General features: G+C 51.4%; 1 protein-coding gene across 7 annotated transcripts in view; it reads right to left on the bottom strand.

Moving 5' to 3' along the window:
- Window positions 1–26,040, bottom strand: part of LRIG1 (leucine rich repeats and immunoglobulin like domains 1) — a 121,404-nt gene that overhangs the window by 31,155 nt on the left and 64,209 nt on the right. For 5 of the 7 annotated variants that reach the window (XM_060161386.1, XM_060161384.1, XM_060161385.1 and 2 more), the window contains 4 exons: window positions 8,463–8,600; window positions 6,041–6,184; window positions 4,426–4,569; window positions 1,436–1,579 (listed from right to left, as the gene is read on the bottom strand). In XM_060161386.1, the coding sequence (XP_060017369.1) occupies window positions 1,436–1,579; window positions 4,426–4,569; window positions 6,041–6,184; window positions 8,463–8,600 (570 nt within the window). The other 2 variants (XM_060161389.1, XM_060161390.1) reach the window with 2 other exon arrangements.

Here is a 26,040-nt window from a genome sequence, read left to right as displayed (position 1 = left end):
GAAGGAGGGGAGCTGGTGGAGGGGAAGAACGTGGACAAATAGATAAAAACACTAGCTGCAAGACTCAGCACTAGGTTTAAACATCCCCTTCAGTTTGCCTGCTGAGGGCAAGAGACAGACAAGAAAGACAGGCTTGGCACTTGTAATCACTCACCTCACTGGGTGAGCCTTTCCCTACAGTCAAGCCTAGAAAAAAGAAAACCCACCCGAACTGTCTTAAAAAAAAAAAATAAAGAAACATACTGGACTACAGCAGAATTGAACAACCTTGAACATATTAAGTTGGGATGAAAACCATGTTGAGGAGCTACTTTTTTTCCTCCCAAAACCCCAATCTTCTAGACGTGGGATTAAAACAAAGGGACACGACTGTGTCCACCAAGTCCCAGGAAATGCTGCTTTCATGATCAACGACCCACCGGGACATGGCAGGAGAGCCCAGGCCCCAGCCCCTCCCCACCCAGGAGAGAGCCTGTCACTGCGGGTGTCAGGGACCCTGAGTGCCAGCTCAGGGGATCCGAGTCCCAGCCTGGAGCCCCGTGGGGGAATCTCTTTACGTGAAGTATAAGCACACATTCCCGTCTGCACGGGAGCCTCGCCACCAGGCCGAGGGACCAAAGCTGGGGAGGGGAAGGAGCCAGGTGCCTGGGCCACTTGTCAGGGGAAGGACGACAGAAACCACATGACAGAAACTACATGCACGTAGAAATTCTCCCACTGTCGGTGTGTCACCGTCCCTCGGGTTCACTGTCCTTTCTGTGTTTGAGCCCCAATACAGGCGCACCTCGTTTTAGTGCGCTTTGCTATATTGCGCTTTGTAGATATTGCCTTTTTTTTTTTTTTAACCAAATTGAAGGTTTTGGCAACCCTGTGTAGTCAGATGATGGACAGCATTTTCTAGCAATGAAGTATTTTTTAATTAAGATCTGTATCTTTAATTAAGATAATTTTTTAAGACATCATGCTGCTACACACTTAATAGACTACAGTATAGCATGAAGATACTTTTCTATGCACTGGGAAGCCAAAAAGTGTGTGACTTGCTTTACTGAGGTGGTCTGGAACCGAACATGCAGTATCGCCGAGGCCTGCCCGGAGCCCCTCTCGTGAGAGAAGCACATGTTACGTGGTGGAGCCATTCGTAGACAGAGGCTCTCAGAACAGCCACCCTTCGACAGCAGCCCCTGCTAACGTGAACTGGGGCGAAGAGTAGAGATGAGCTGGGCGTCAGGCCCCAGTGGCTGCGATCCGCGGGGCCTCGGGGTCCCGTTCTGGGCCTGCCTGCTGGGGGCTCTTTCCTCCCTCCGCCACAGGCCCCTGAACCCCCAAGCCCGCCGTGCCATGGGACGCGCGGCCCAGAGTTCCCCGGGCTCTGGAGGAGTCACCTCCGTGCCGTGTCCACAAAGCACCTGCGGAGCCAGGAGGGGACACTCACAGCTCGTGCAGCTTCTGGCAGAAGCTCCAGCCGTCGCGGTGGATCCGGGAGATGGAGTTGTTGCCAAGGTGGAGCTGGTGCAGGGCCGTGAGGCCGTAGAGCGAGCCGCTGTTCACCTCCGTCAGGCTGTTGTACTCCAGGTGCCTGCAATGACGGCCACGTGCGCGGGGTGAGCGTGGACCCCCGGGGGCTCACGCACCCACCCAACCCACGGCGAAGGAGCGGCTCCCCGGCATCACCCAGGATCCGACAGCACTGCTGGAGAGATTGGTGAGGGGAGTGTGCACACCTACATGTGTGTGTGCACACCTGTCTGGGGGGCAGGAGAAGACACTCAAAGCAACGCAGATGGCGGTGAGGACCCAGGCCGACTGAGAGAGCTCAGAGGCCAAGGGGAAGCTCCTAGAAGCAACCTTATCAGCCGAGTGCAAGCGAACCAGCACACACACGGGCAGAGGAGCTCCGAGCAGAAGGCAAAGCCCACTCCAGAAAGAGAAAGAAGAGCGATGAGGAGGAAGCTCGCATCATTATCCCCATCTTGCAGATGAGAAGACTGAGGCTGGGAGAAGCTAGGGAACCTGCCTAACGCTCATTCCCAGCTCAGCTAGAATTCAAACCTGGGCCTCGCTAACCAAGCCTGGGCTCTGGACCACTGCGCCAAGAAACACGGGTTTGAGCTCTGGGGTCAAACTACTGGGATTTAATTCTCAATTCTGCCACCTGGCTGGTTGAAGGAGCCTGAACAACCATAAAGTGGAGATACCCAAGAAGTATCGACTCCATAGGGCTGTGCTGAGAAGGAAGAGAACGCAGGTCAGCGACTCAGCATCGTGCTGGGAACTGAGCTCCTGCTAAATTACGGAGGGACGTTACTACCATCCTGCTTCTCGACACCGCATAGCCCGGCCACGGACAACTCCGCCCCATGGGACTGGCCTCTTGAACAGAAGCTACTACTTCAAATGCTGCTCCACGTTCAGTATTACAAGGGCTTCAGGCAACCAGGTTTCACTTTTATCCATCGTCCTTTTTCTGCCTCTGCTCAAAAGGTTAGCCTTTAATTTATAAATAACCTCTAAGGCAACTCTTTCTTCACCCCCCAATTGGTATGAATTTGTTCACCGTAAAACCCAAATGTCATGTGCTAAGGACTCCATGTTCTTCTGAGAATTCTGACTCCCGGCCCTCCCAGCTCATGACCACCTGGGTTCCAAAGTCCAAAATGACAGTTTTAAGAAGGTCAAGGAAAAGCGTGTTCGAATATGTAAAAACAGAGGCAGAGCCACGCAAAGGTGAACAACGAAGAGAGGGAGAAGCAAAACAGCAGTGCTAAGGATGTCATTTTACAAAGAGTGTGTGTGTGTGTGTGTGTGTACATGCGTGCGTGTGTGTGTGCGCACCTGTGTGTGTGTGTGCGTGTGACGGTGTGCATATCGAGAGATGCTCCTGATAATGAGGACGGCTCAGAGGGTTGATGGAACTGGACCTGGAGTTTTTGTTTTTTGTATCAGTTGCAAAGATAACTGATAAAAGGCATAAATGGAGTGACGTAACTTGTAGAGACTGGAAGGGCATGGGGGTGTCCTGAGCGAGCTAAAGCATTGACAATAAAGCAAGAAATCTCACGGTAACACATCAAGATAGTGGTACAAGTGTATTAACTTGGAAGTAACCACTACAAATAGAAAACCCCAAAAAGAGAATGAATGGAAGTGACTGCTTGCCTCATGGGGGTGGAACTGGGGGAAAGAGAGAATGGCAGCTGGGATAGGTGGGGGGCAACAACTACTTTTCTTTACAACTTGATTTTGCTCAACTGTGAGTAAATGTTTCTTTTGATTAAAAATAAATAAATGTAAATGTTGAAAAGCTGAAGCTTGGTAACTGCCTTGTCTGCCCTTCTCCGGATGCTTTTCCATCCCTCCACAGGCAGGCAAGCCCTGTGATTGTCCACATCTGGCTGGAGCGAGCGCTCCCCCGATAAAAGTGGAACATCAGCAGCGAGTGGCTTGATTAGTTCACAGAACATAAATAAATCTCTCAGGATGAACTATACATTTTTGGCCCACCTGCACATCAAGAAAGATGGTCAAACCCAAAGTGAGGAGAGAGGGAACTTCCTGTGGCGTGCGCGAGACAGGAGAGGATGTGGGAAGGGAGACCACGGTCCTCCAAGGTGGGGGTCTAATAGGGAAGAACAAATCTGACTCCATGTCAGATGCCTCTTTTACTTTAACCTTCGCCTTCTATTGCTTTTGCTTCCAGTTAAGAATCTTGCCTGTAGCGTGAAATATACACGGTAGCCCACTTTCAAGGCTCTGACCTTTAAAGGTGTTAACACTTTTGTATTCACATAGAGATAAAAAGTTGCAGATAAAGGTGTTAACACTTTTGTATTCACACAGAGATAAAAAGTTGCAGAACAGAGACTAACATTTGTATTGTTGGAGGTTTACAGGAACATCGGGACCTGACCTACACCCTAAGCTGCAAGGACAAAGGATTCCTACACCAAGAAGTCTGCAACAACCAGCCACGCCCCTGCCTCACCTGGCCTTTAAAAATGCTTTGCTGAAACCCTCTGGGGAGTTCGGGGTTTTGGGGGCACGAGCCATTCGTCTCCTTGCATGGCCCCGCAATAAACCTTTCTCTGCTCCAAACTCCAACGTTTTGGTATTGTTTGGCCTCACTGCGTCGGGCACGTGCACTTGTACTGGGTTAACAAGGGGAGGGGAAACGGGGAGGGAAGCAGCCCCAGCAAAACAGCCCCTCTTCCAACCTCCCGAACCAACTCGCTTCACTGAATCCAATGAAACTCCCCCCAAGAGATTTTCTTAACCTGCAAGAAAAACACCCTGAGGTTTGGCGAAGTCCCCAAAGACACTGAGTGGCGCCCAGCTGAAGTCCCAAAGGGCAGGGGCTGGGTCCGGCCGAGGTCCTAAGTGGTCCCTCAGCGCCTGCAAGAATCCCCGGCGCGGGCCCGCACTCACAGCGCCTGCATCCTGGCCAAACCCCAGAAGGCGCCGTCCGTCAGCCTGCTGATGTTGTTTCGCTGGAGCCTCAGCACCTCCAAACTGTCGAGCCCTTGGAACGTCAGGCCCTCGATGAGCCGAATCCGATTCCGATTGAGGTCCCTAAAGAGACGAAGCCAGCGGTTCAGAGCGTCCCCCACCCACGGCCCCGCCTACAACCATCGCCACGCGGTCCCCAGAGACAATCCCGGGAAGCCGAGACGTACCACAGACGTGCACACCCACGTGCATGCAGACGCTGACGGGCCATTGCTAACTGGTGAAAGGGGGGCCCAGAGCTCCCAGAAGCCCACCGCACCCCCGAATGAGCGAGTGCTCCCATTTCTCCCCCAAGCACCCATGACTCTGCAGTGAGGAGGGGGTATGACTCAGGAGGTGAACGTCTTAGGTGAGCTGTCTCGTAACTCAGCAGCAGAGACCCACACCAGATGCCTCAACCCAGGAAAAATCTAACCAACGGGTATCAAACGGCAACGACATTTCCCACCGAGGTACTACTCAGGTCTCTACTGATGGAGAGAAGTGACTGCCCTCAGGGGCGGGCATCTGGGCGCACTGCGTACACACGGGCTTCCAACCCCCGTGCGCTGAAGCCTCACGGAGCCAAAAGATCTCAGGAATCTGGGTGAACTGGCTCCATGGGTAACACTCAAGGAAGGGAGCACACAGCCTGGCCAGAAAGCCCTTGCATTTCCCCAACTACTTCTGCAGCGTCTCATGACCCACATACGGCCCTGAGCATCCAGAGAGCTTCTCCAGCACTGGAGAGGGCATGGCCGGGCCCGCCGCCCAGGTGTGTCGGGGCAGCGGGAGGGAGCAGGGCGGGGCACACCCCGTCTTGCCGCCAAAGCTGGCCGTGAACACTTGTGTTGTTCCGCTTAAACCAAACATCGATTATCAGCTTGTTTTCCCGAGGTGGCACTCTTCTGATACAAAAAAAGGACACCGGCCAACAAAACAACCAGGGGACAAACAGTCCATCAGGTTCTGGTAAATAGAGGTTCTCTTGACTCCAAACCCTGGGCCATTCTAGGAGGGCACTCAGCCGTGCTGGTCGAAAAAGTAAACCATGACACCCTTTCATTTAAAAAAAACCATCCATTAACTACCTTCTGAGATTAAGGAGATGAAGGTGGTGACCCATCTCCTGCTTCCTACCGCTGGCTACACTGACTTCCTCTCAAACTGCCCGAGCAGTGCCGGACTCTGTAATGTCCACAGTACAGATTATCCGGGTGCCTTCAAGAAACACAACAACCTCGGAGATAAACAAGGAACCCCACGCCCACAGTCTAAGCATCAGCCAGGATCAGCTAGGCAGCAGGATTCCGCACTGCGTTTCGGAAAGTGCCGATGAGGACAGGCATGTACGTCCTCGGTGGATCCTTCCTGGGCAACCTGGGGTGGCCCGCAGGCACCAGACCCAGCTTCTCATCTGCGTTCATTAGGCTCTGCGTCCACGGTAGTGGATGCACAGCCTGACCGAGGGGCAGCGGGGAAGGGGGTGCATTTGGATCGAGGTCCTGGGGGAAATTTGGCCTCCGTGAAGTGTGGTGCAGGTCTCCGTACTCACAGTTGTGTCAGCCGGGGTAACTTGAATGCTTTCACAGGAAGCTGGGTGATCCTGTTTTTGCTCAGCCGAAGCGTTAGCAGCGACCGTGACAGACCGTCAAACGCTCCCGACTCCAGGGTGCTGATCCGGTTGCTCGCCAGGTTGCTGGAATGATTCATGAGAGAAAACGCGGTGGTCAGTAGGAGGCCTTCCTCGTTCTGTTACCGACACCAGACCTGCCTGAGTTAGGAAAATGAGCTAAAACACACCCAGAAGGATGGGTTTCCAACGAGACATCTGTCGTCCCGAGGCTGCAAAGCTCACCTCTACTCCCAGACTCAGGTGTCAGGATCATCCTTGTCAGGCTCGACGGAAGCCCTGTTTGAGCCCAGAGCTTGCTCTGCTCGTGGCCGGAGGGGTTTACCCCAGGAGGGTGGGAGGGAAGTCAGTTACCTCCACCCCAGCCATCCTCACACCCCAGCTGGGCCGCTGCAGGAGTCCCTCGCACCCACTACCCAAGAGTTAGGGTTCAAGGTCGGTGAGAAGAACCTTAGGCAGCAGAAAGTCCACTGCGAAGCAAGGTCAGAGTGGATGTCATAATTTGGAGAAACAGCCTTTAATTTTGAAGTGGGTCTCATTGTATGACGTGTAAATGCCCATAAACCAATTCATTTAAATAATTTTAAATGTGTCAGAGAAACATTCTAGTTAGAGAGATCTGCATGAGTGCTTACCAGTGGGGAGAGGGGAGGGGAGAGGGGCAAGACAGAGGTAGGGGATTAAGAGGTACAAACTACTAGGTATAAAATAAATAAGCTGCAAGGATATACTGTACATCACAGAATATACCCAATAGTTTATAACAACTATAAATGGACTATAATCTATAAAAATTCTGAATCACTAGGCTGTACACCTGAAACTTATATAATACTATAAAATCAACTGTATCTCAATGAAAAAAAATTGTTTTAAGGGGTCTGCATGGAATCCCTTTAAAAAACAAGCAATAGTTGCATGGGATGTCCACCTAGAGGATTACATGTGCAAGGGGCACCTCCCCTCAAAACGCAACGCACTGGGCAGCTAAGGTCTGTGCATTCTGTTGTATGTAAATTACATCAAGGAAGGGGGAAAAAAGGAGAGAAAAGGGGGTAACGATTTGGTCTTTCCTATGAGAAGTTATCCCCAACACTTTTCCTTCTACCTTCCCTAGACCAATGGTGCTTTTTGTGGCTTAAGCAAAAGAGAAAAAAGGCCAGAGAGCATTTTCGACATTGGAGAACGGAATGGAAGAAGGCATTCTTCGTCTCCATCAGGCAGCGGCCCAGGACAGGGCACATGAGGATTCTGTGCGAACGGAGCTGGACTGTTTGTTCTTAACACTCCAGATTAAAGAAGAAGAGTCTGTGCGATGAAGATACACCGGCCAGCATGTGCCAAAGTACAACATCCCCTGCTTTTAGGCAGAGAGAGAGAAGGTCACTGCAATGCAGTTTAGCAGTGGTGGTTTCTCTGTCCCAAACAAGTCAGTGCCAGGTGGCAGCCGGACACCTTTCAGAAGCCCTCACTGAGGGCTGAGCACTGCCACATCGGCCGAAGGATTAGCCAAGACCTCCTTTTTCCAACTCTGGAGTTTTGACGCAGCCTAAGAAAGAAACCGCTCCTCTCCTCGGGGATCTCAACAAATCTGTGTGCCTGGCCTTGGCCTCTGAGCACACGGGTCACAACGACCCCTAAAGCCAGCCTCACGAACAATCCTCCAAAGCGCTCACTAATAATGCAGGGGATGGGGACTCACCTGTCACCTGAACGTGCCTTTTAGCCTGAGTTTTCAGTTTCTTCCCCAAAGCAACATTTTCCTACCAATAAGCGGTGGGTTAAACAGGCTTTGACTGTTTTTCTTCTGTCTGCCAACTGGTGGGGTGTGAGATGGGGCAGTAGGATGGGCAGAAGAGAAACAGACCGACGGAGAAGCTCAAGAGAACTCAGAGGATGCATGAGCACTGGCTGGTTGAGCCTCTGCAGAGAGGTTTCGCTCCCATGTCACTCATCTAACTACCCCCAAACCTTTGTCCTAAGCTTTCGTGGGAGGCAGCCCAGTGAAGGAGAAAGGAAACAGGCTTTGTGGTCAACACAGCCACGTATTTCAGGCCTAGAGTCTGCTCTTAAATGGTCAGTCTGTTGGGCTACTTAACATCTCCCCACCTCAGGCTTCCTCAGCCACCTCTACAGCCAGAATAACGCTGCTGGACTTGGAGATGCTCTATGAATGGGCTAACAGAGGACTACGGACCTGGGTCTCCTGCCCCCTGCCCTGCTGCGGGAAGACAAGGGAGGTGTGCGCCCATCCCACTGACTCAGCCGGGCCACGCTGGAGGAGAGGAGGGAACGTCCACCTGCGTCCAGACCTGGGGGCTGCCGGCAGACCCAAGGCACTTACAGCTCCTTTATGGGCAGCCCGTGCGGGAAGCAGGTGCTCCGGATCTCTGTGATGTTGTTGGAGCTTAGATCCAGCACTTCCAAGGAAACGTAAGCCTTCAGCTGACTCCCTTCCACGCTGCGGATCCTATTGTGTTGCCTAAGACACACAAAGGAAGGTGAGTCCAGCATGTCATTTTGCAAAGAAACTATTTTCCTCAACACTTCTTCCAGACATTTTTTCCCCTAGCTGCTTTGCAATTTCAGAAAATTACAAACGCTATGATACTCCCTTTTTATTTTATTATTATTTGGCCGCGTCGGGTCTTAGCTGTGGCACACTTAAACGACATCTCCCATCCCTCTTTCCATCAAGTTCTTACCCGCAGACTGGGAGCTAGACAGAATGTCAAATTCTTTGTCTGTGACAAGTTTGTCTGCCCAAGTTCTAAGCCAGGCTACTCTCCCCAAGGACAGGAACACAGGGGTGATATTTCGGACGTGTGGAGAGCCGCCTGGCATGAACAGCACTCAGATCTTACTGGTACACCTTCCCACAAAGGATGTGCCCAGTGCAACCAGCCAGCTTCTGATGTGGCTCGCATCTAGAATCTTCAGAACCCAGTCCAACCCCATCACTTACAAGAATGCAGGCACCAGAGCCCAGAGTTCAGATTAATCCAACTGAACGCATCATCACATACCTCACATTTTACCAACACCTGCCATGTACCAGGCGGGGCGACAGGCACAAGGGATGAAAAAAAGATTGCAAAATCCTGACAACCTAACAAGGGACACGGGAACTCAGTGCTGGGTCCAACTGGAATCGAATCCCCTGCACCTCCAACTCCACACTCTTGATAGCTCTGTTCCTCAGTTTCCTCATCTGGAAGATGGGGCCACACCCTTTACTTCAAGGATATGGAGGATCCCACCTGAACCACACTGCTGTGTCTGGCAGATGTTCACATAAGTGTTCAGTGTTTATCTCCCTCCGAGACTTACTTGTCCTTTAACCCTCTTTCTAAAAAATCCCGCAGTCTAACCTGCCAACCAGTATTTATTAATCAGGAGAAATTCGACAGACGCTAACCAAGGCTGGAGGGAGCAGGTGGCCCCCATGTGGGTTTCGCTCTGCCTGGCAGATTCAAACCACCGCGGCCCCGATCCCAATACTCAGATATTTCAGAATCTGTGGAGTGGTAGCGCTGGGCCTCTGGGCTCCAGCCTTTCACTCAGGCCAGTTTCTGAGTAAACAGTATCGGGGTCTCCAGCCAATCAAAGCATTCTTGAACACGATACAAGTGAGCCAGGCGTCGCTAACCAAGTGGCATCTCTCTTAAACAAACACTTGACCAAATCGTTTCCAACAGGCATAAACAAGGCCCTCTTTCCCAGAAGCTCTGGGGCTTCTCGCCGACGCCTTTGTTTTCTTCCCCTCTCTCCCAGGCCCTGAACCCAAAAATCCATTTACAAGGGTACAGCTCCTTTACACACAGCAAAGCCACAACAGAATGAGAGGCCCCTTTTCCCTCCATGTGCCCCACCCCCAAACTACTTCCTTTGAGTTCTTTATTAAGTTCTTAATAAAGATAGTCTCTTCAGTTTTCTGACTCCAAGAGAAAAAGAAAAAAAGAATAGAAAAGAAGACCTTTATTATGTAAAGTATGGGAAAAAAGAACAAGAAATAAAGGGAGTAGAGCTGAGCCTCATCCAGGAACTCTGAATGCAGTACCAGGGAGCTGGGAAAAGAAGGTCTGAGGAAAGAAGGGAAGGGGCGCCGCTGGCCCCAAGTCACACAAAGAGGGACCATACACAGTCCAAGGGACCACGGGACAGCTGCGAGCCCCCGCCCACTTCTCCCACTGCCCCTCCACCCCGTCCTCTCCTCTGGCTCTTTCATCTTACACCTTCCTTCTTTTTTCTCGTCTGTGTATTTATGCACTGAATCAAACGTTCTGGGCCCCTGCTCTGTGCCAGGCCCAGGCTGGAGGAAGGATGCTGTGATGAAGACGGGTCTCTTTCATACACTGGAAAGAGGTCCCTGTTGAGCAGAAGAGGCAGCCATGGAGATGAGAAACAACGGAGCGTGGGAGCGAGGACGGATGAGACCTGCCGGGAGGGAGGGCGGAGCTGGGGAGGATTCTGCCGGAAGAGGCTGCTGGGGCCAGCTCCAGAGGATGGGATGTGCGTGCTGGCAGGAGACGGGCCGGGCAGAGGCAGGGGGACCACATCAGGCAAGCCCTCGCAGATGCCCTGAGGAGTAGGGCATCTATGTCCCAGGGGACCAGGTGAGAGGTGGTGGCAACAGAGAGACAGACACAAGAGAAGAAGAAGAGGGGTCCACAGGACCTGGAGACGACAGATGGGGGTGCAGAGAACGGTGATCCTAAATTTTCTCGTTCAGAAGTGCTAAGGTAACCAGGCGACTGGCTAGACCTTCCAGCCTTGCCCTTATGGGCTATTCTCAAGCCAGCAGACGTAGAGATGCTGTCAGGACATCTCACAGAATGGGAGAAAACATCTGCAAATCACCTATCTGATGAGGAGTGAATATCTAGAAGACACAGGAACTACTACAACTCAACAGCAACAACACGAAAAACCCAAACGACTCCATCAAAAAAAGTGCAAAGGGCTTGAATAGACATTTCTTCAAAGAAGATAAATGGCGATTGAGCACGTGAAAAGACGCTCAACTTCACTAAGTGTTAGGGAAATGCAACGAGATAGCACCTCACGCCCACAGCATGGCTACTATTACAAAAAAAAACTCCGGAATGGTATGCGGGGCAGAGGATGTGGAGAAACTGGAATCCTAGCGCAGCTGCTGAAGAAAATGGTGCGGTAGTTCTTCGAAAAATTAGGCACAGAATTATCAGCGTGTGACCCAGCAATCTACTTCTGGGTGTTCATCCAAAAGAAATGAAAGCAGATCTCGAAGAGTTATTTGTACACCCATGTTTATAGCAGCATTATTCACAGTAGCCAAAAGGTGAAGCAACCCAACGGATGGATGGATGGATGGACGGACGGACGGACGGACGGACGAACATGACAGGTGTACACATACAAAGCACTATCATTCAGCCTTAGAAAGGAAGTTCTGACACACGCTATTAACACGGATGAATCTTGAGGACACTGCGTTAAAATGAAAAACCCTATGATTCCACTTCCATGAGTATCTAGAGTAGTCAAATTCATTGAGACAGAACGTAGAGCGGCGGTTGCCAGGGGCTGGGGGGAGGGGGAGCGGGGAGCTGTCTAATAATTTTGGAGTTTTCATTTTCCAAGATGGAGAAAGCTCTGGACATTGATTACACAACACGAGTGTACTTAACACTACTGAACTGTATACTTAAAAAATGAGTAAGACGGTAAATTTCATGTAACGTGTGCTTTACTACAATTTAAAAACAAAACAAAGCAAAAATCAGCCCGCTCACAGGACTTGTTTGCCTAAAACTCAGATGACGGCTTTCCTGTCTCACTCAGGAGAAGTCCTTACGATAGCCTCCGAGGCCCCTGTGGTCTGCCGCGCACTTGCCTTGCTGCTCACTTCCTACTCTTCCGCCTTGTACTCTGCCCCCCACACTGGCCCTCAGACACGGCAGGCAGACGCCTGACTCACGACCTTTGCACTTGCCTTTCCCATTGCTTGGAATGAATGCTCTTCCCCCAGAGATCCACAGGTCCCATGCCCTTACTTCCTTCCCATCTTTTTTCACATGTCACCTTCTCAGTGAGGGGTCCCTGGCCACAGTCTCCCCCCCACCATTTCTCCCTCCCCCCTCCCCCCCACCACTCTCACACTTTCCACTCTCTTGCCTGCTTTATATCTCTCAGTATTTTTTAATTATCATCTAATACATCCAGTATTTTGCTTATTTCTACCTTAACATCTTCTCTCCCACCAGGATGTGGCTCCATGAAGGCAGAGATGTTTGTTTGTTTTGACCACTGCTGTGCCTCCAACCACTGGAATAGGGGGAGGCACACAGTAGGTCCTCAATAAATAACTGTTAAAGGAATCACAAAGAATACAGGTTGAATTCAGAAAGGCTTAGACACGGATTTGGGACTCATCTACATTTAAGTAGAAGAAAACCCAGGCAAGCAGATGAGTTTAATCAGGAAACATGAAGGAAAGAGTTTGCCAACTGCCCCATGGCAGCACTGCTCAGAGACAAATGACCCAGCCCACAGCGGCTTCAGAGCTTCTTGGGGCTCAAAGAATGCACATCATCTTCTCTCCCCAGGTCTGGTCTCTCTGCTCTAGACTCTAGCCCAGCACCCTGATCAAACTCTTCCTGAATTCCTCCTATTCAGGAAAGCTGACCACACAGCTCTATCTCCCTTCTCTCACTAGAGCAAGAATCACACCTTGTTAGACGTCTCTGTGGACCCTGGCAATTCCACCCAAGGCCATGAGTTCTTCATGGGCTCGAACATGGCATGGCATTGAAGAACATGGCCCTGCCTGAGTTAAATCCCCATTATACCACTTACAGGTGTGAACCGCTATAAAGGTGGTGTGAAGTTCCCAGGCCCTGTGGGCTGATGTGACCTGACATGAAGCAGGTACTCAATAAAATGAGTTCTGCTTTTTATTAGCCACATCTGTACCCTCAGAGCGATGCTCAGGACCTAGTGTGCAGCGGGTGCTCTGGAAAAAGAAGGAATGAATGATTCCTAGTCCTGCCCGACACTTCAGTGCAAACAGGCAGGCCTGACTCCTTCTTGGGAACAAAGGGCTGACTCAGAGCTCTCACTCTTAGCTTCATGCATGAAACGAGGCTGCTCCAGCTGGAGAGTGTCAAAAACCCCACCACTGAGAGACTGGGCTATTTGGGGAGCTGTGCTTCAAATTAAATCCCAGATTGAAGCTTCTGCAGGATTCAGGGGGCCTAGAGATCTGGTGGGTCCCCAACCAGCTGGATTACATCCTCCTCCTCACTCCTGTAGCACGCGGGACTCGGGCCCACGCCCCTGACCCCAGCCCACCAAACCCTACCCCACCAGGGACATCCCCTCCGGACACCTGTCCATCAAGGTTCAAAGACTCAGTATTCAGGGAAGCCTCCCTCCTCCTCCTTGAGAGGTGTCCCACTTTCATGAAACTCTCCATGTTTTAATGCCACGTGCAACACGAGCGGTTATGTCACTCCTGTAATGTTAACTAACTGTCCAGTTTTCAAGGCCCCCGTTCATCTTTATAACCTCTGAACCCTTGTCCAAGTTCTTTTTAACAACAGCCGACCAATTACCGAACACACCTCTAGGTAGCAGGCCCTGGGTGGAGGCTCCGTGAAAAGACACAGCAATCTCAGGAGGAAGGTACTATTCTCATCTTTACAGCTGAAGACACTGGGGCTCAGAGCTCTGCTGGGCTTCAGACACGGTCACACAACGGGGACACGAAGAGGAGCCAGCGTGCAAGCCCAGGGGAGCGGGACCCCCCAGCCCATCCGAGAGGCTCTCCAGGCGGAATTTGAGGTGCACTGCCCCAGATTCAATCCATAAGCCTTCAGCAGAGCTTGGCTACATGTGACTGGCGGCTGGCTCTTCCCAGGTCAGCTCACACTGGTCTGTGTCATTGGCCCCAGCCAAGCTGGCGTTTGTACCAGCCTCCCAGAGCCCTGTGTGAGCGACAAGTCTGCAGAGAGCGGCGGAGGGCCACGCTGAGCAAATACGGCGGACGAAGCTCCGGCTCACAGTGATGGAAGCTCCGGGTGGAGAGAAGAGAACAGTGCAGGACAAGCTGCAAAGGGAGGCCCTTAGGGCTAGAAAACAAGAGTGAGGAGAGGGCAGGGGAGAGGGCAGTGTCAGAGGAGTACTTCTCTAACCGGTCTCATCCAGGGAGCAGCCCAGCCCTTTCTCTGCCACCAAACAGAATCAGAACAACTCTGTGGTGACAGGGACTGGGGGGAGGGGTGGCGGCCAGATGGCGCAGCCTGTGCCTCCACCCCGGGTTGGTGTAACCCTCAGGCTGTCCTCTGGGGTGCGGAAACTGTAATACGGCAGAAGTCTATTAAACCAACACCTGTTAAAGGCTTCACAAATAAAATCCGGCTTCAAAGGCAGGCAGCGGGAAAGATAAGCTCTCTCCACTGGGCTACATTTTCAGAGTCGATGTTAAATTAGACAGTGAAACACCCGGCGGCATTTGAAGCCAACACTGAAAGCTTTTCATCATAAGTGATTGTTCCACTGTGGTTCTGTACACGGGGGTTTAGAAGGTAGTGCCCTTAGTGGTGGAAAAGATCTCGCGTCACAGATAACAGCCAGGAAGAAAGGGCGAGGGGATCAAAGGAGTCAAGGTGGGTCAAGTGGATTACAGCTGGTTGCTGAAATTAGGCACCTACTGTCTACACCAGGGGTCAGCCATGGAGTCTATAGTGGGCCAGATTTTAAATATTTTAGGCTCTGTGTCATGACAACTCAACCCTGAAGGTGGGGTGTACAAGTAGCCGCAGACACTAGGTGAGCCGAGTGTGGCTGTACTCCAAGAAAACTGGCTTGACCAGAGCAAGCTGTCAGCCCGATCTGGCCCCTGGTCAACACCCCAGAGCAACCGGTCTGGATTTCTGGGAGGCAGGGACCCAGATTCTAATTCTCGCTCTGATGCAGCTTTCCAACTGTGTGTCAATCACTCTTTTTGAATCTGGTTTAACCACCTGCAAAACACCTCTCTGCAGCAGAGAGAACCCTCCCGTGCTCCCTCCAAAACCCAGGTCAGACATCAGTCGTCACCATCTTTCCCAATGACGTCCTACCCCTTCAGGAAGTGAAACGGAACCTAAGTTTACATCATTCTCACGCTCCTCAGAAGATGATCCAGGTTCCTGACCGGGGCCAGTGGAGGCAGGCTGGCAAACAGAGCGATCTTACAGAGAACAGACATTCACACCGTGTATCCTCGCTCTTTTTAGTTCTTCCAATGACACAGAAAGAAACACACCGAAGCCGGCCATCACACCAGTCCTAATATCTAAGCAGGCGTGCCCTCAGCTCTCCCAGACAAGCAGGGTGACTCACAGCAGTACACGTGCTCAACTCCTGCAGTGTTGACTCTTACTAGATACAGCAAGTTTTCCATCATGTTACCTCAACATCAAACTTTTAATAATCAGCAAAACTCCACTTACAGCTCTTGCCTCATCGGAACCTCTGGCTAAGAAATAGTTTCACACAATCTAGCCCAGAAATGGGGGTAAAAATGTAATACACCTGCCACCACTCCCATCCCTCCCCCTCCCGCCATTCCCCACAGTGACCCTGGCAGACGTGGTTAATCAAACTCCACACCCTGTAGCCGCTGAGCACCCAGAGCACGTTGCACCTGGCCCATCACTGTGCTGCCCTGGAATTCTTCCTACGGCCCTGCACCACCGCACCTAACCCCACTGGCCCACGTAGCAGGTGATCAAAATGATCAGGATGAAGGCGCGTACACGGTATTAATGATTTAATAACCCGAGTAGCCCTGATGTTTACCTAAGGGGGTTCGACTGTATTATTGCAAGCGCTAAAAAACATTAATCATTTCAAGGACACACAAGAAGACATTGATTTCTCTTTTGTTGCAAAACACAGCAATATCCAACAGACCATGCGGTCGGGGCAGGGGGACAGTCGTTCTGTTTGTTTGCAAATGTTTTTACTGAAATATCACAGGCATACTGAGAAGGGCACCAATGATAAATGTAGAGCTCAATGCATTTTTACAAAATGTCTGCACCCGTGTAACCACATGACAGATACGGAACATTTTCTACATCCCAGCAGGCTCCCTCCTGTCACTTTCCTTGTCATCTGTTCTTCCCCAGGGGAACCTTAACTTCTACCACCTATGATTAATTTTGCCCGTTGCTGTGCTTTATCTCCCTGAAATCGTTCCATATATACTCTTCTGTATCTGGCTACTTTCACTCCACACATGAGACTCACCCATGTGGTTGCATTAGCAGGACTTAAGTCTTTTTCATCACTGTGTAGTATTTCTCTCGAGGGAACGTAGGGCAATTTATTTTTCATTCTACTGCTGATGGACACCGAGTCATTTCCAGTTTGGGTTACTGCAAAAACCACAGCCATGCACAGGGACATGCCTTTTGCGCATTCTTTTGGTGCACATTTGCCTGCATTTCGGGCAGGAATCGATGTCTAGGGTGGCGCCGGTACAGTCATGGAGCCCACGTATGTGCAGCCTCGGCAGACACCGGTAGATTCCTTTTAACCAAATCCTTCAGGGTTGAAATGCATCTGAAAAGTCACCTGATCCACATGCCATATCTCACGCTGCCTCATTCAACCACATTCTCTGATGCCACCGCCCCCGTGTGTCCCTCCTTCCTGTACCATTCCCCCACAAACAGCATTAGGAATACAGCCTGGAACCACAGAGCATGAAAAAGCTCAATCTAATCTTGTCCAGGTGTCAAACAGAGTAATTGTATTATCAGTGGGGGGCCTGAGAAGCACCCAACAAGAGGAAAAAAGAGAATTAATAATTCTAAGTCCAGGGGCTTCCCTGGTGGCGCAGTGGTTGAGAGTCCGCCTGCCGATGCAGGGGACATGGGTTCGTGCTCCGTTCCGGGGGGATCCCACATACCGTGGAGCGGCTGGGCCCGTGAGCCATGGCCGCTGAGCCTGCGCGTCCGGAGCCTGTGCTCCGCAATGGGAGAGGCCCCAACAGTGAGAGGCCCGCGTACAGCAAAAAAATAAAAATAAAAAAAATAATTCTAAGTCCAAAATTGGTAAGAAAACTGTGAATGTGCCCGTTATTGGGACCAATGCCCATAAGCATCTTGAAAATAAAGATAAGGAGATTTTAAAAACAACTCATGAATCCAGGAGAGCTTTCCTAGGCCAACTCGAAGAAAAGTTTCTCTTCTCAGAATGACAGTTGAAAGCATCACCCTCTCACTAGGGCTGCTTTGCATTCATCTTCTTAAAAATGAAAACCAAAACCATCTGTTCTATTGCATAAATCGATAATTTGCCTTAAGAAACCAGTGCCTCATAAGGACGGCCCAGCCTGGGTTATTTGCTGGACAGGAAATGAGACTCCGAATAAGCAGGTCTCCTTCTGTCTCTTGCTCACTCCCTCTCCCCACACCCGCTGCTGGTGAATCACCAGTTCCCTGGGGAATTTTGGCCCGATTCTCAGCCTGGCTGCAGATGACGTTCCGGATCTGTTTATTCAGGTGGAGATCGGACAAAAAACAAGAGTGGCCCAGTGGCGGGATAAACAGCCTCCGCCAGGCGGGGTCAGACCCTCCGAAGGCAGGACTGGGCTGTGTCAACCGACCTCCCGACCCGTTCACTTCCTTCGGGGTCACTTTCCCCTTGGGGTCTTCAACGGACCGTTTTGATGAACTCCATATGAAGAGGACGCGAGGTCCCCAAGGCGCCTTGATGCACCACATCCCGTTTGGTTCTCCCACCCGCGGGCTTCTACACCTCGAGCTGGAAGTCTGAGATCTGGAATGAAGAAACTTAAGCACAGTCAAGAGTCAGCCACTATGATTCTGTGAAGTTAAGAGCGACCCGAGCCACAAAGGGCTGCAAATCATCAGGATCCAATCCCAACTACAAGCACAAGACGAAGACGAGCCCTCCTGAGGAAATGCACACTGCGGAACAAAAGCAGCTCATCAGAAAAGGCACCTACTGCGTGACTCCGAACGCACGACCTTCTGCAAAAGGCAAAACTGTGGGGACAGCAGAAAGATCGGTGGTCAGCAGGGGTCTGGGAGGAGAAAGGAATGAATCGGTGATGCACATGGGAGTTTTTTAGGGCCATGAAACTATTCCGTGTGATACCGTAATGGTGAATAAGCATCACTGAACATCTGCAGAAGCTCAAAGAATGTACAACACAGTGAACCCTGGAAAACTACAGGTTTGGTTAATGAGAATGTCTCAGTACTGACCTATCGATTGTAACGAAGCAACAGACTAATGCAAGATGTTAACAGCAGTGGAAACCAGAGGGGCACGTCGCAGGGTATAAGGGAAGTCTCTGTACTTTCTGCTCCATTTTCCCGTAAATCTGAAACTGCTCTAAAAGTCTATTAATTGTAAACAGAACACAACAAAACCTCCTAAGGTGTTAAGTAGTCCCAAGATCATTACATCATTAGAATGTAAGTTTAGTTGGTCTTCTTTACTGCTATATATCCTTCGCACCATGAGTATAGAGCCATGAGTATAACATAAAAGACATTCAATAAGACTCACAGATTTAGAGAAGGAACTTAAGAGGTTACCGGTGGGAAGGGACAGACTGGCAGTCTGGGATTGACGTGTACACACCACTATATTTAAAATAGATAACCAACAAGGACCTACTGTATAGCACAAGGAACTCGGCTCAATATTCTGTAATAACTTAAATGGGAAAAGAATTTGAAAGAGAATAGATACATGTGTATGCATAACTGAATCACTTTGCTGTGACCTGAAACTAACACAACATTGTGAATCAGCTATGCTCCAATATAAAGTAAAAATTAAAAAAAAAAATCTGTTGAATAAACAAATGAATTACAACTTCAGTTCAGTCTCCTGTATTTGCCACCACATTCCTGAACAAAGGAATGTTATTCAGGAAAAAAAAAAAAAGGCAAAATCAACCATTCAATTAAACAAAGCTTTTAAAGAGAAAAATGAGAGGTGCAATGTAGAATTCACTTTTTTAGGCAGGGAAGCTGACAGATGGCCTTAGAAGAACATGTCAAACACAATGGACTTTCAGGCTGATCGTGCATCTCCCAAGTTCAATGTTACCCCGAACACGGACATTCGTTGATCAGCCGGGGCTGGCAGAAGTGGTGGCTCTACTCACCACGCAACGGCCACCAGTCCCCCCGTCACCCCATCCCTGGCAGCAGCGAGGGCAGATCGGCCCTAACCCCGGTCTCCATAGCCACACACATGCTTCCCCACTCCTGCCTCAGCCACGGTGGAAAAAGAGGAGGAGAAATTCAACCAGGGGAGCTCCAACCCGACACGCTGACCCAAGGAAGCCCTTTAAGCCACGTCTGGACTGCGCTCCCCAGGGAGAAGAGCCGTGCCATTTCACACTGGCAGGGACTTCTAAGGGCTGGCTGGGCACTCAGCTCCGTGACCAGGGGGAGGTAACCTGCCCTGCATGTGGGCAGGGCAGAGCGGCACCAAGTCGGGCCAGGAGATGTTAAGTTAGGAACAGCGAGCCACTCCATCTGCACTGCCATCCACAGAGGGGCATCCCGGGTCAGAAAAGCCCAGAGAATTTCTCTCTCCTGGTCAAAGCTGACACGGCCACTCTCGGCTTTATCTTCCCTTAAATGAGTCAATCCAGCCCTTTTTTTCTTCTTTTCTCCCCTCGCCCTGGCAACCTGCTCCCTGAACACCCTATCCTCTGCACCTCGGGGGGTGGTGGGGGTGGGGAGCCCAGCTGTCAGGCCGCGTCACGTGGAACCACACACCCTGGTACCAGTAGGGAGCCCATGGCTGAACTTGACTTGCCCGATTTCTCATTACAATTTTCAGGGCGGCTCTGCAGGGAAGGCCAGCCGCAAGCCTATCCAAGAGCTAGAGGCACAGACTCTCCCAGATTCGAGGGGATGAGCCACCATTCCCGGGAAAGATGGAGACATGGCAGCGATCAGGAACCAGGTGGTCAGAGCACCTGTTAAGGCCAGGCTCAACCAAGGGGTGTTCACACAGCGCCTCCTGGAGGACGTGAAGAAGCTGCGATGGGTACTTCTCCTCTAACTGATGGCTCTCCACCAACGAGGGTTAGGTGGGCAAGCCCCCGGCCGGGTGACACGATCAAGCTTCTGGGCTGCGCAGAGCAAACACCCCTCCCCAGGGTCCATAAATGCTGGCTGGCAGCTGGCGGGTTGGGGGAGCAAGGGGGTCACCCAGGGATCTAAGACTGACAGGCTGTGTCATTAGCTCCTCACAGACCTGGCGGTTTCGCTTCTCACGGACCTCACCACCCAGGACTTGAAAACATGTAACCACCACACAGAAACAACATAGAGGCTCCACTCAACATCTGCAAAGGAAACCTAACCTCATCCCTCGCATTGCAGCCTCGGCCACCAAGCTGCCCAAAGGACTCAGGCGCTCGGGAGACTGTCCACACCGCCTGCCAAAGCAAAAGGCGGGACGCGGAGCTGATGTGCACTCTCTAAACCACACAGGCAGGAAAGGTGGGGAGAACTGTAACCCTATAACTCGTAGCTCTGGGACAGAACAGGAGGACGCCGGAATTTCCTCCCTCCCTTTTGCCTATTCTTTTAATGTGCTCATCAATTACGTAAATAAATTAATAGATATTTTACAAAGCTGTTAACTCGACCTTAGACACTTAACTTTGGGACCTGATCCTTAAGTGTACCAACACCTGGCCTGCCTGACAGCCCCCAGGCGGAGGGCCCTGGGGCGGGGCACAGCTGAGAGGCCCACCTAAGGAGCAGCGGCCTTCCTTCAAAGGGTGCCAGCAGGGAGGAGCCCCAAGGCCGCTACTCAGAGCTCCTCCCCTCGTTTATCAGGCATCCCTCACCCAGCCAGGGACGACGCCAGTTCCAGAGTCTCCTCTGGAACCCCCCGAACCCCTGCATGCTCGGGCACACAGCCTGCTCCGGGCCTGCTATGAGCCCTGGGGTCCTCTGCAGCCTCCAGGGAACGGGTCCAACGCCAGCGTCGGCTGCACAGGGCGGCGGACCCTCCCAGGAAGCTGGCCCGTGCCGCTTAGCCACTGAGGATGCGCACACTTCTCGCGAGATACACGAGCCGGACTAGGGCTAACAAATCGAGCGTTTCGTAGTTCGTGCTTACTAGGTACCAGGCTCCGGTTCAGCTCGTTTAACCCCCATGACGACCCGAGAGGCGGATACTGTTACCATCCCCATTTTACAGACGGGGGTGATGAGCTGTAGGAAGCTTAACCAGCAGGAAGCAGCGCAGCTGGGGTTGCAGCCCAGGCACGAAAAGCCTCATCACACACTCCTGCGTGGAAGCGAAGTGGGCAGAACCACCCCCGGGGAAGAGGGCTTCTCTGGACAGTACCCTGTGTCTCCCACCTCTTCTCAGCATCCACCAGGGCCGCCCCCCGATCCTGTGACCCGAAGGGAGGCAGGACCCGCCTGCAGATGCAAGAAGGGCACATCCTGCCACCCCCCGCCCTTCCACACGCACACGTGGGCCTCCCGGACCCTCGGCCCACCGCGTGTCAGTGCACAGTTGCTGCAGGGCCCAGCCAGACCTCTCGCTATTTATATTTAAGATGACGGGCGCGGGCCCTAAATAGCAGCGTCAGAGTGGCTCTTCTATCCTCCGGCAGCAAGTATGACAAGACTGAACCGGGCACTTTTCAGGGAGCAGAGAAAACTTGCTCACCCTCTGCTCCACACCACGCTACAGAGGCACCGCTCGGCCGGATTAAGAGAGGGTAAGACGCTGCTCTGGGGTCACCCAGCTAAACAGCACGCGAGCCCAGGTGCCCTCTGGCTCCCGGCTGCGCTCCTTTCTGGAGACGGCCTGTGGCTACGAGGACAGAGACGGGACTGGGGGTGCTAGGGCGCTCCCGTAACTGCCCCCCCCCCCCGCCAGCCACTGCCAGCATGTTCCCCGGCTCGCCTGCCAGCTTCCCGGCAGCTCTGGAGCTCCAGCGTGGAGGAAGCTGTTTCAGCACTTGGCTGCAGCCTCCAAGGCAAGATCCTCCCCGCCTCTGGGGAGTGATACCACTGACATGTCTTTAAAGTAAAACCAGGCCTGCTTCCTGCCCCATCTGGAAGACTTCTGATCTCCCGATCATAGGATTCAGGGTATCTCTTATCACGCAATTTCCCAAGCCTCCAGCATACGACCTGACTGCACTCTGGGAGGGTTAAGGATGTGCATGGGCGGGATTAAGGAGTCGGCCCTCTAATGCAGTCCTTCTTATCCACCCTGAGATGATAAGACCCGCGGCAACATCAAAGCGGCACCGACTCTTCTCCACCCCGGAACCACGCCATCCTCTTGTCTTGCTTGTTCTGAGTTCCTACAGGAGCCAACTCTTGCTCTGCTCCTTTCATGAAACAACAAGCTTCGATTTTCGCCCCTGTTTCAGGTTTCAAAATACGTATCGGCCGTCGCGGCCACCTCCTGGAGCTGCGGGGACCCTCCACTGCACCGCCCTGCCCAGCTTGCCGCGCCATGCCGTCGGAAAAAACCTGCAAACAGCGCCGAACCTTTGTCATTTTGCAGGGCTTCCCTAGTGGTGCAGTGGTTGAGAATCCTCCTGCCAATGCGGGGGACATGGGTTCGAGCCCTGGTCCGGGAAGATTCCACATGCCGCGGAGCGACTAAGCCCGTGAGCCACAACTACTGAGCCCGCACGCCTAGGGCCTGTGCTCCACAACAAGAGAAGCCCCCACTCGCCGCAACTAGAGAAAGACCGCGCGCAGCAACGAAAACCCAACGCAGCCAAATAAATAAAATAATTGAAATATGTATCATCATGAACCTCAATGTCAAACGTAAACTAATGACTTTTAGAAAAATACGTCGGAGAAATCTATGTTTCGGGCCAGATAGATCTGACCCTAGGGGCACAATCCATAAATGGAAAAATTAACACATTGGACTTGCACCAAAATTAAAAACATTTGCTCGCGGAAAGATCCTATTAAGATGAAAAGGCAAACTACAGACTGGGAGAAAATATTTTCAGACCACATATCCAACAAAGAACTCCTATCTAGAATATACAAAGAACACTTGAAACTCAACGGCAAAAATACCCCAAACAGTCCGGTTAGAAAATGGTCACAAGACATGAACAGATATTACTCCAAAAAGAATATACAGATGGCAAATAAGCACGTGAAAGGATGTTCAACATCATTAGCCATTAGGGAAGTGCAAATTAAAACCACCAAGAAATATCAATACACACCTACCGAATGGCTAAAATAAAAAATACTGACAGCACCAAATGCTGGCCATGATGCGGAGAACCACACTGCTCATGCACTGCTGGCAGGAGTGTAAGACAGTACAGCCACTCTGGAAAACTGTGGCACTTCCTTAAAAAATCGAAGCATACAACTACCATACAATGCAGCAATTACCCCCCAGGGCATTGCTCCCAGAGAAACGAAAAGTTACGTTCACACAAAAATGCTCACAGCAGCTTTATTCGTATTAGCCCAAACCTGCAAACACCCCAGATGTCCCTCAAGAAGGGCATGGTTAAACGAAGTGTGGTCTCTTCATACCGCGGATACTACTCAGCAGTAGAAAGGAATGAACTACGGATACACACAACAACCTAGATGCATCTCCAAGGAACTATACTGAATGAAAAAAAGCCAGTCTGCAAAGGTGAGACGCTGTATGAAGCCACTTATATAACATTCCTTACATGAAAAATTATATATATGGAGAACACACTGGAGATTGCCAAGGGCGTGGCGGAAGGAAGGAAAAGGGTGTGGGTGTAAGAAGGCAACACAAGGGATCCTTGTGGGGATGGAAATATTCTCTACCTTGACTGTACTGATGTGTATCCTGGTATGAAATTTCGCAAGAGGCTGTCATCTGGGGAAACTGGGTTAAGGGTATACGAGGATCTTTCTACGTTATTTTTTTTACAACAGCACGAGACTCCACCGTGAGCTCAAAATAGAAAGATTAATTAAAACAACAAAAAACGTAGCAAGACATTCACAGTGGAATCAGACAGCAGTGCTGGTGGAATGCACGGTGCGATCAGCCAGCCAACCTGCTACCTCACTGGGTCTCCAGCAGAAATCTACCCGGTACGACTCAGTTCCAAGGGCCGAGCACCAAATACTGCTGTGCTTTGTGAAATTTCTGAAATCTAGGGATAGGCATGAACTGTTTAATTACTTTCTACCGATCAGGAAGGAATTGGGGGGGGGCGGGTTGGACTCAGTGAGAAAGGTGTAGCTGATAAAGCTGATTGGAAGACCCGTGGCCACCAGTGGGGACGTATCAGGAGTGACTGCTGGGTTCTGTGTCCTGTAACTCAGCTGAACCCCAGCACTACGTGGCCAAGCAGGAGGGCCTCCTGGGCGTCTAGACTTAGATGGTGGTGGACGAAGGTCAGGCCTGCACTGCCACACATGGGGTTCTCAAAACACCATCCCTGGAACAGCAGCCTTGGAAGGAGTTCCATGAAAAGGCTCTGGAACAGCCGCGTACATTCCTCCCTTGTCAGCCCTGGCAGACGCCCAAAGTAGGTCCAAGAAAAGGACCTTTTCATTCTGCTCGATTCTGCATTTGCTAAACTTACGTGACCACCAGACCCCCTTCTTTATGAAGCAACTGTTAGGGTCTCATAGAAGAGGCTCATTTTATGTGGGAGACACCACACTGCACCCCCCCATGACTAAAGGCCCTACGTATCCTGTAGCAAAGAAGGCTGCTTACCTTTAGCTCTGGGTTTTCTGAACTTCCTGACTACAGAGAAGCAGTCAGGATGGGCTGGAGGCACAGAGGGATCTGCAGTGATTCTCCACCTTCACTTTGGAAAACGCCTATTCCCCAGTCTACCTGTTGGCCACTCACAGGTGAGCAGAGACCAGGAGAGCCCTTCTCCTGACACACCCACGCCAGTTTAAGGACAGTTTCACATCTAAGCAAACCGAGGCTTGCAGAGCTGCTGCTAGAAAGCAACCGGTAAGGATTCCAACCTGGACAGTGGGACCCTGGGGCCCGCACACCGCCCCTGAGCCACGCTGCCTTCCACGGGGTAGTGTCTACACCTGCTTTCCCTCCTGTAACAGCTGCCCAGATTTTCAATAAATCAGGGACAGCGAGTCCTCTCTCTTGGCTGAAAAGAGCCAGGCCCTCTAGGAAGCCACAACATATCATTTCTGCTATTACTTGTCCCAAACGAGTCCCTTTACCTTGACGATACATGTCTCAAACTATCCAGTATCTGCCCTGTGCTTCGACGAACCCATTCATTTAGTCCTTCGTTTATTTGTTCAGCCAAGCGTGTATGGGGTGCCTGTTAGGTGCAGCTGCTCAAAGAAAAACGTAAACTTGACCGTAGTATGGTCGACCCCCTTTCCCCACCCCCCAATTCCCAAAAAACACACCCTGGAGACACAGAAAGACAGAGATGTGACGGGCACACTAACAGATGGGGCCACAGTGCTGTGGAGGCGGCTGGGGGAGGGACAGCCATTCCAGACAGAGGTGACAGCATGAACAAGGCCTGGAATCAGACCCCCGGTCTGTGTGGGCTCCCATCACGAGCAGCTTGATGTAAAGCTCGAGGCAGGAAGTGGGGAGATGCCGGGAAGAAAGGGAACCAGGGGCCAACTCTGAAAGAGCCCAAGACTTTATTCCTTAGGTGACATGGAAGCCACAGGGCTCCTTCCTTCATTTCTTCACCAAATACTGACTGCGGGGCCACCACAAGGCAGGCACCCCACTGGGTGGTAGGTGTGCAGTGGCAGGCGATGAGGGTAGAGTTCTACGGGGCTCATGTGGGAGGGAGGATGGAGAGGAAGAGAAGGACCAAGCCTGGACGCCACTGGAGCCAAGGCCGTGAGGACCCCTTCAGAAACAAGGTGTGG

The sequence above is a fragment of the Lagenorhynchus albirostris genome, chromosome 10, assembly GCF_949774975.1.
Source record: "Lagenorhynchus albirostris chromosome 10, mLagAlb1.1, whole genome shotgun sequence".
NCBI lineage: Eukaryota > Metazoa > Chordata > Mammalia > Artiodactyla > Delphinidae > Lagenorhynchus > Lagenorhynchus albirostris.
The sequence above is the reverse complement of the archived record's forward strand: the minus strand, read 5'-3'. Positions and strand labels throughout refer to the sequence as shown.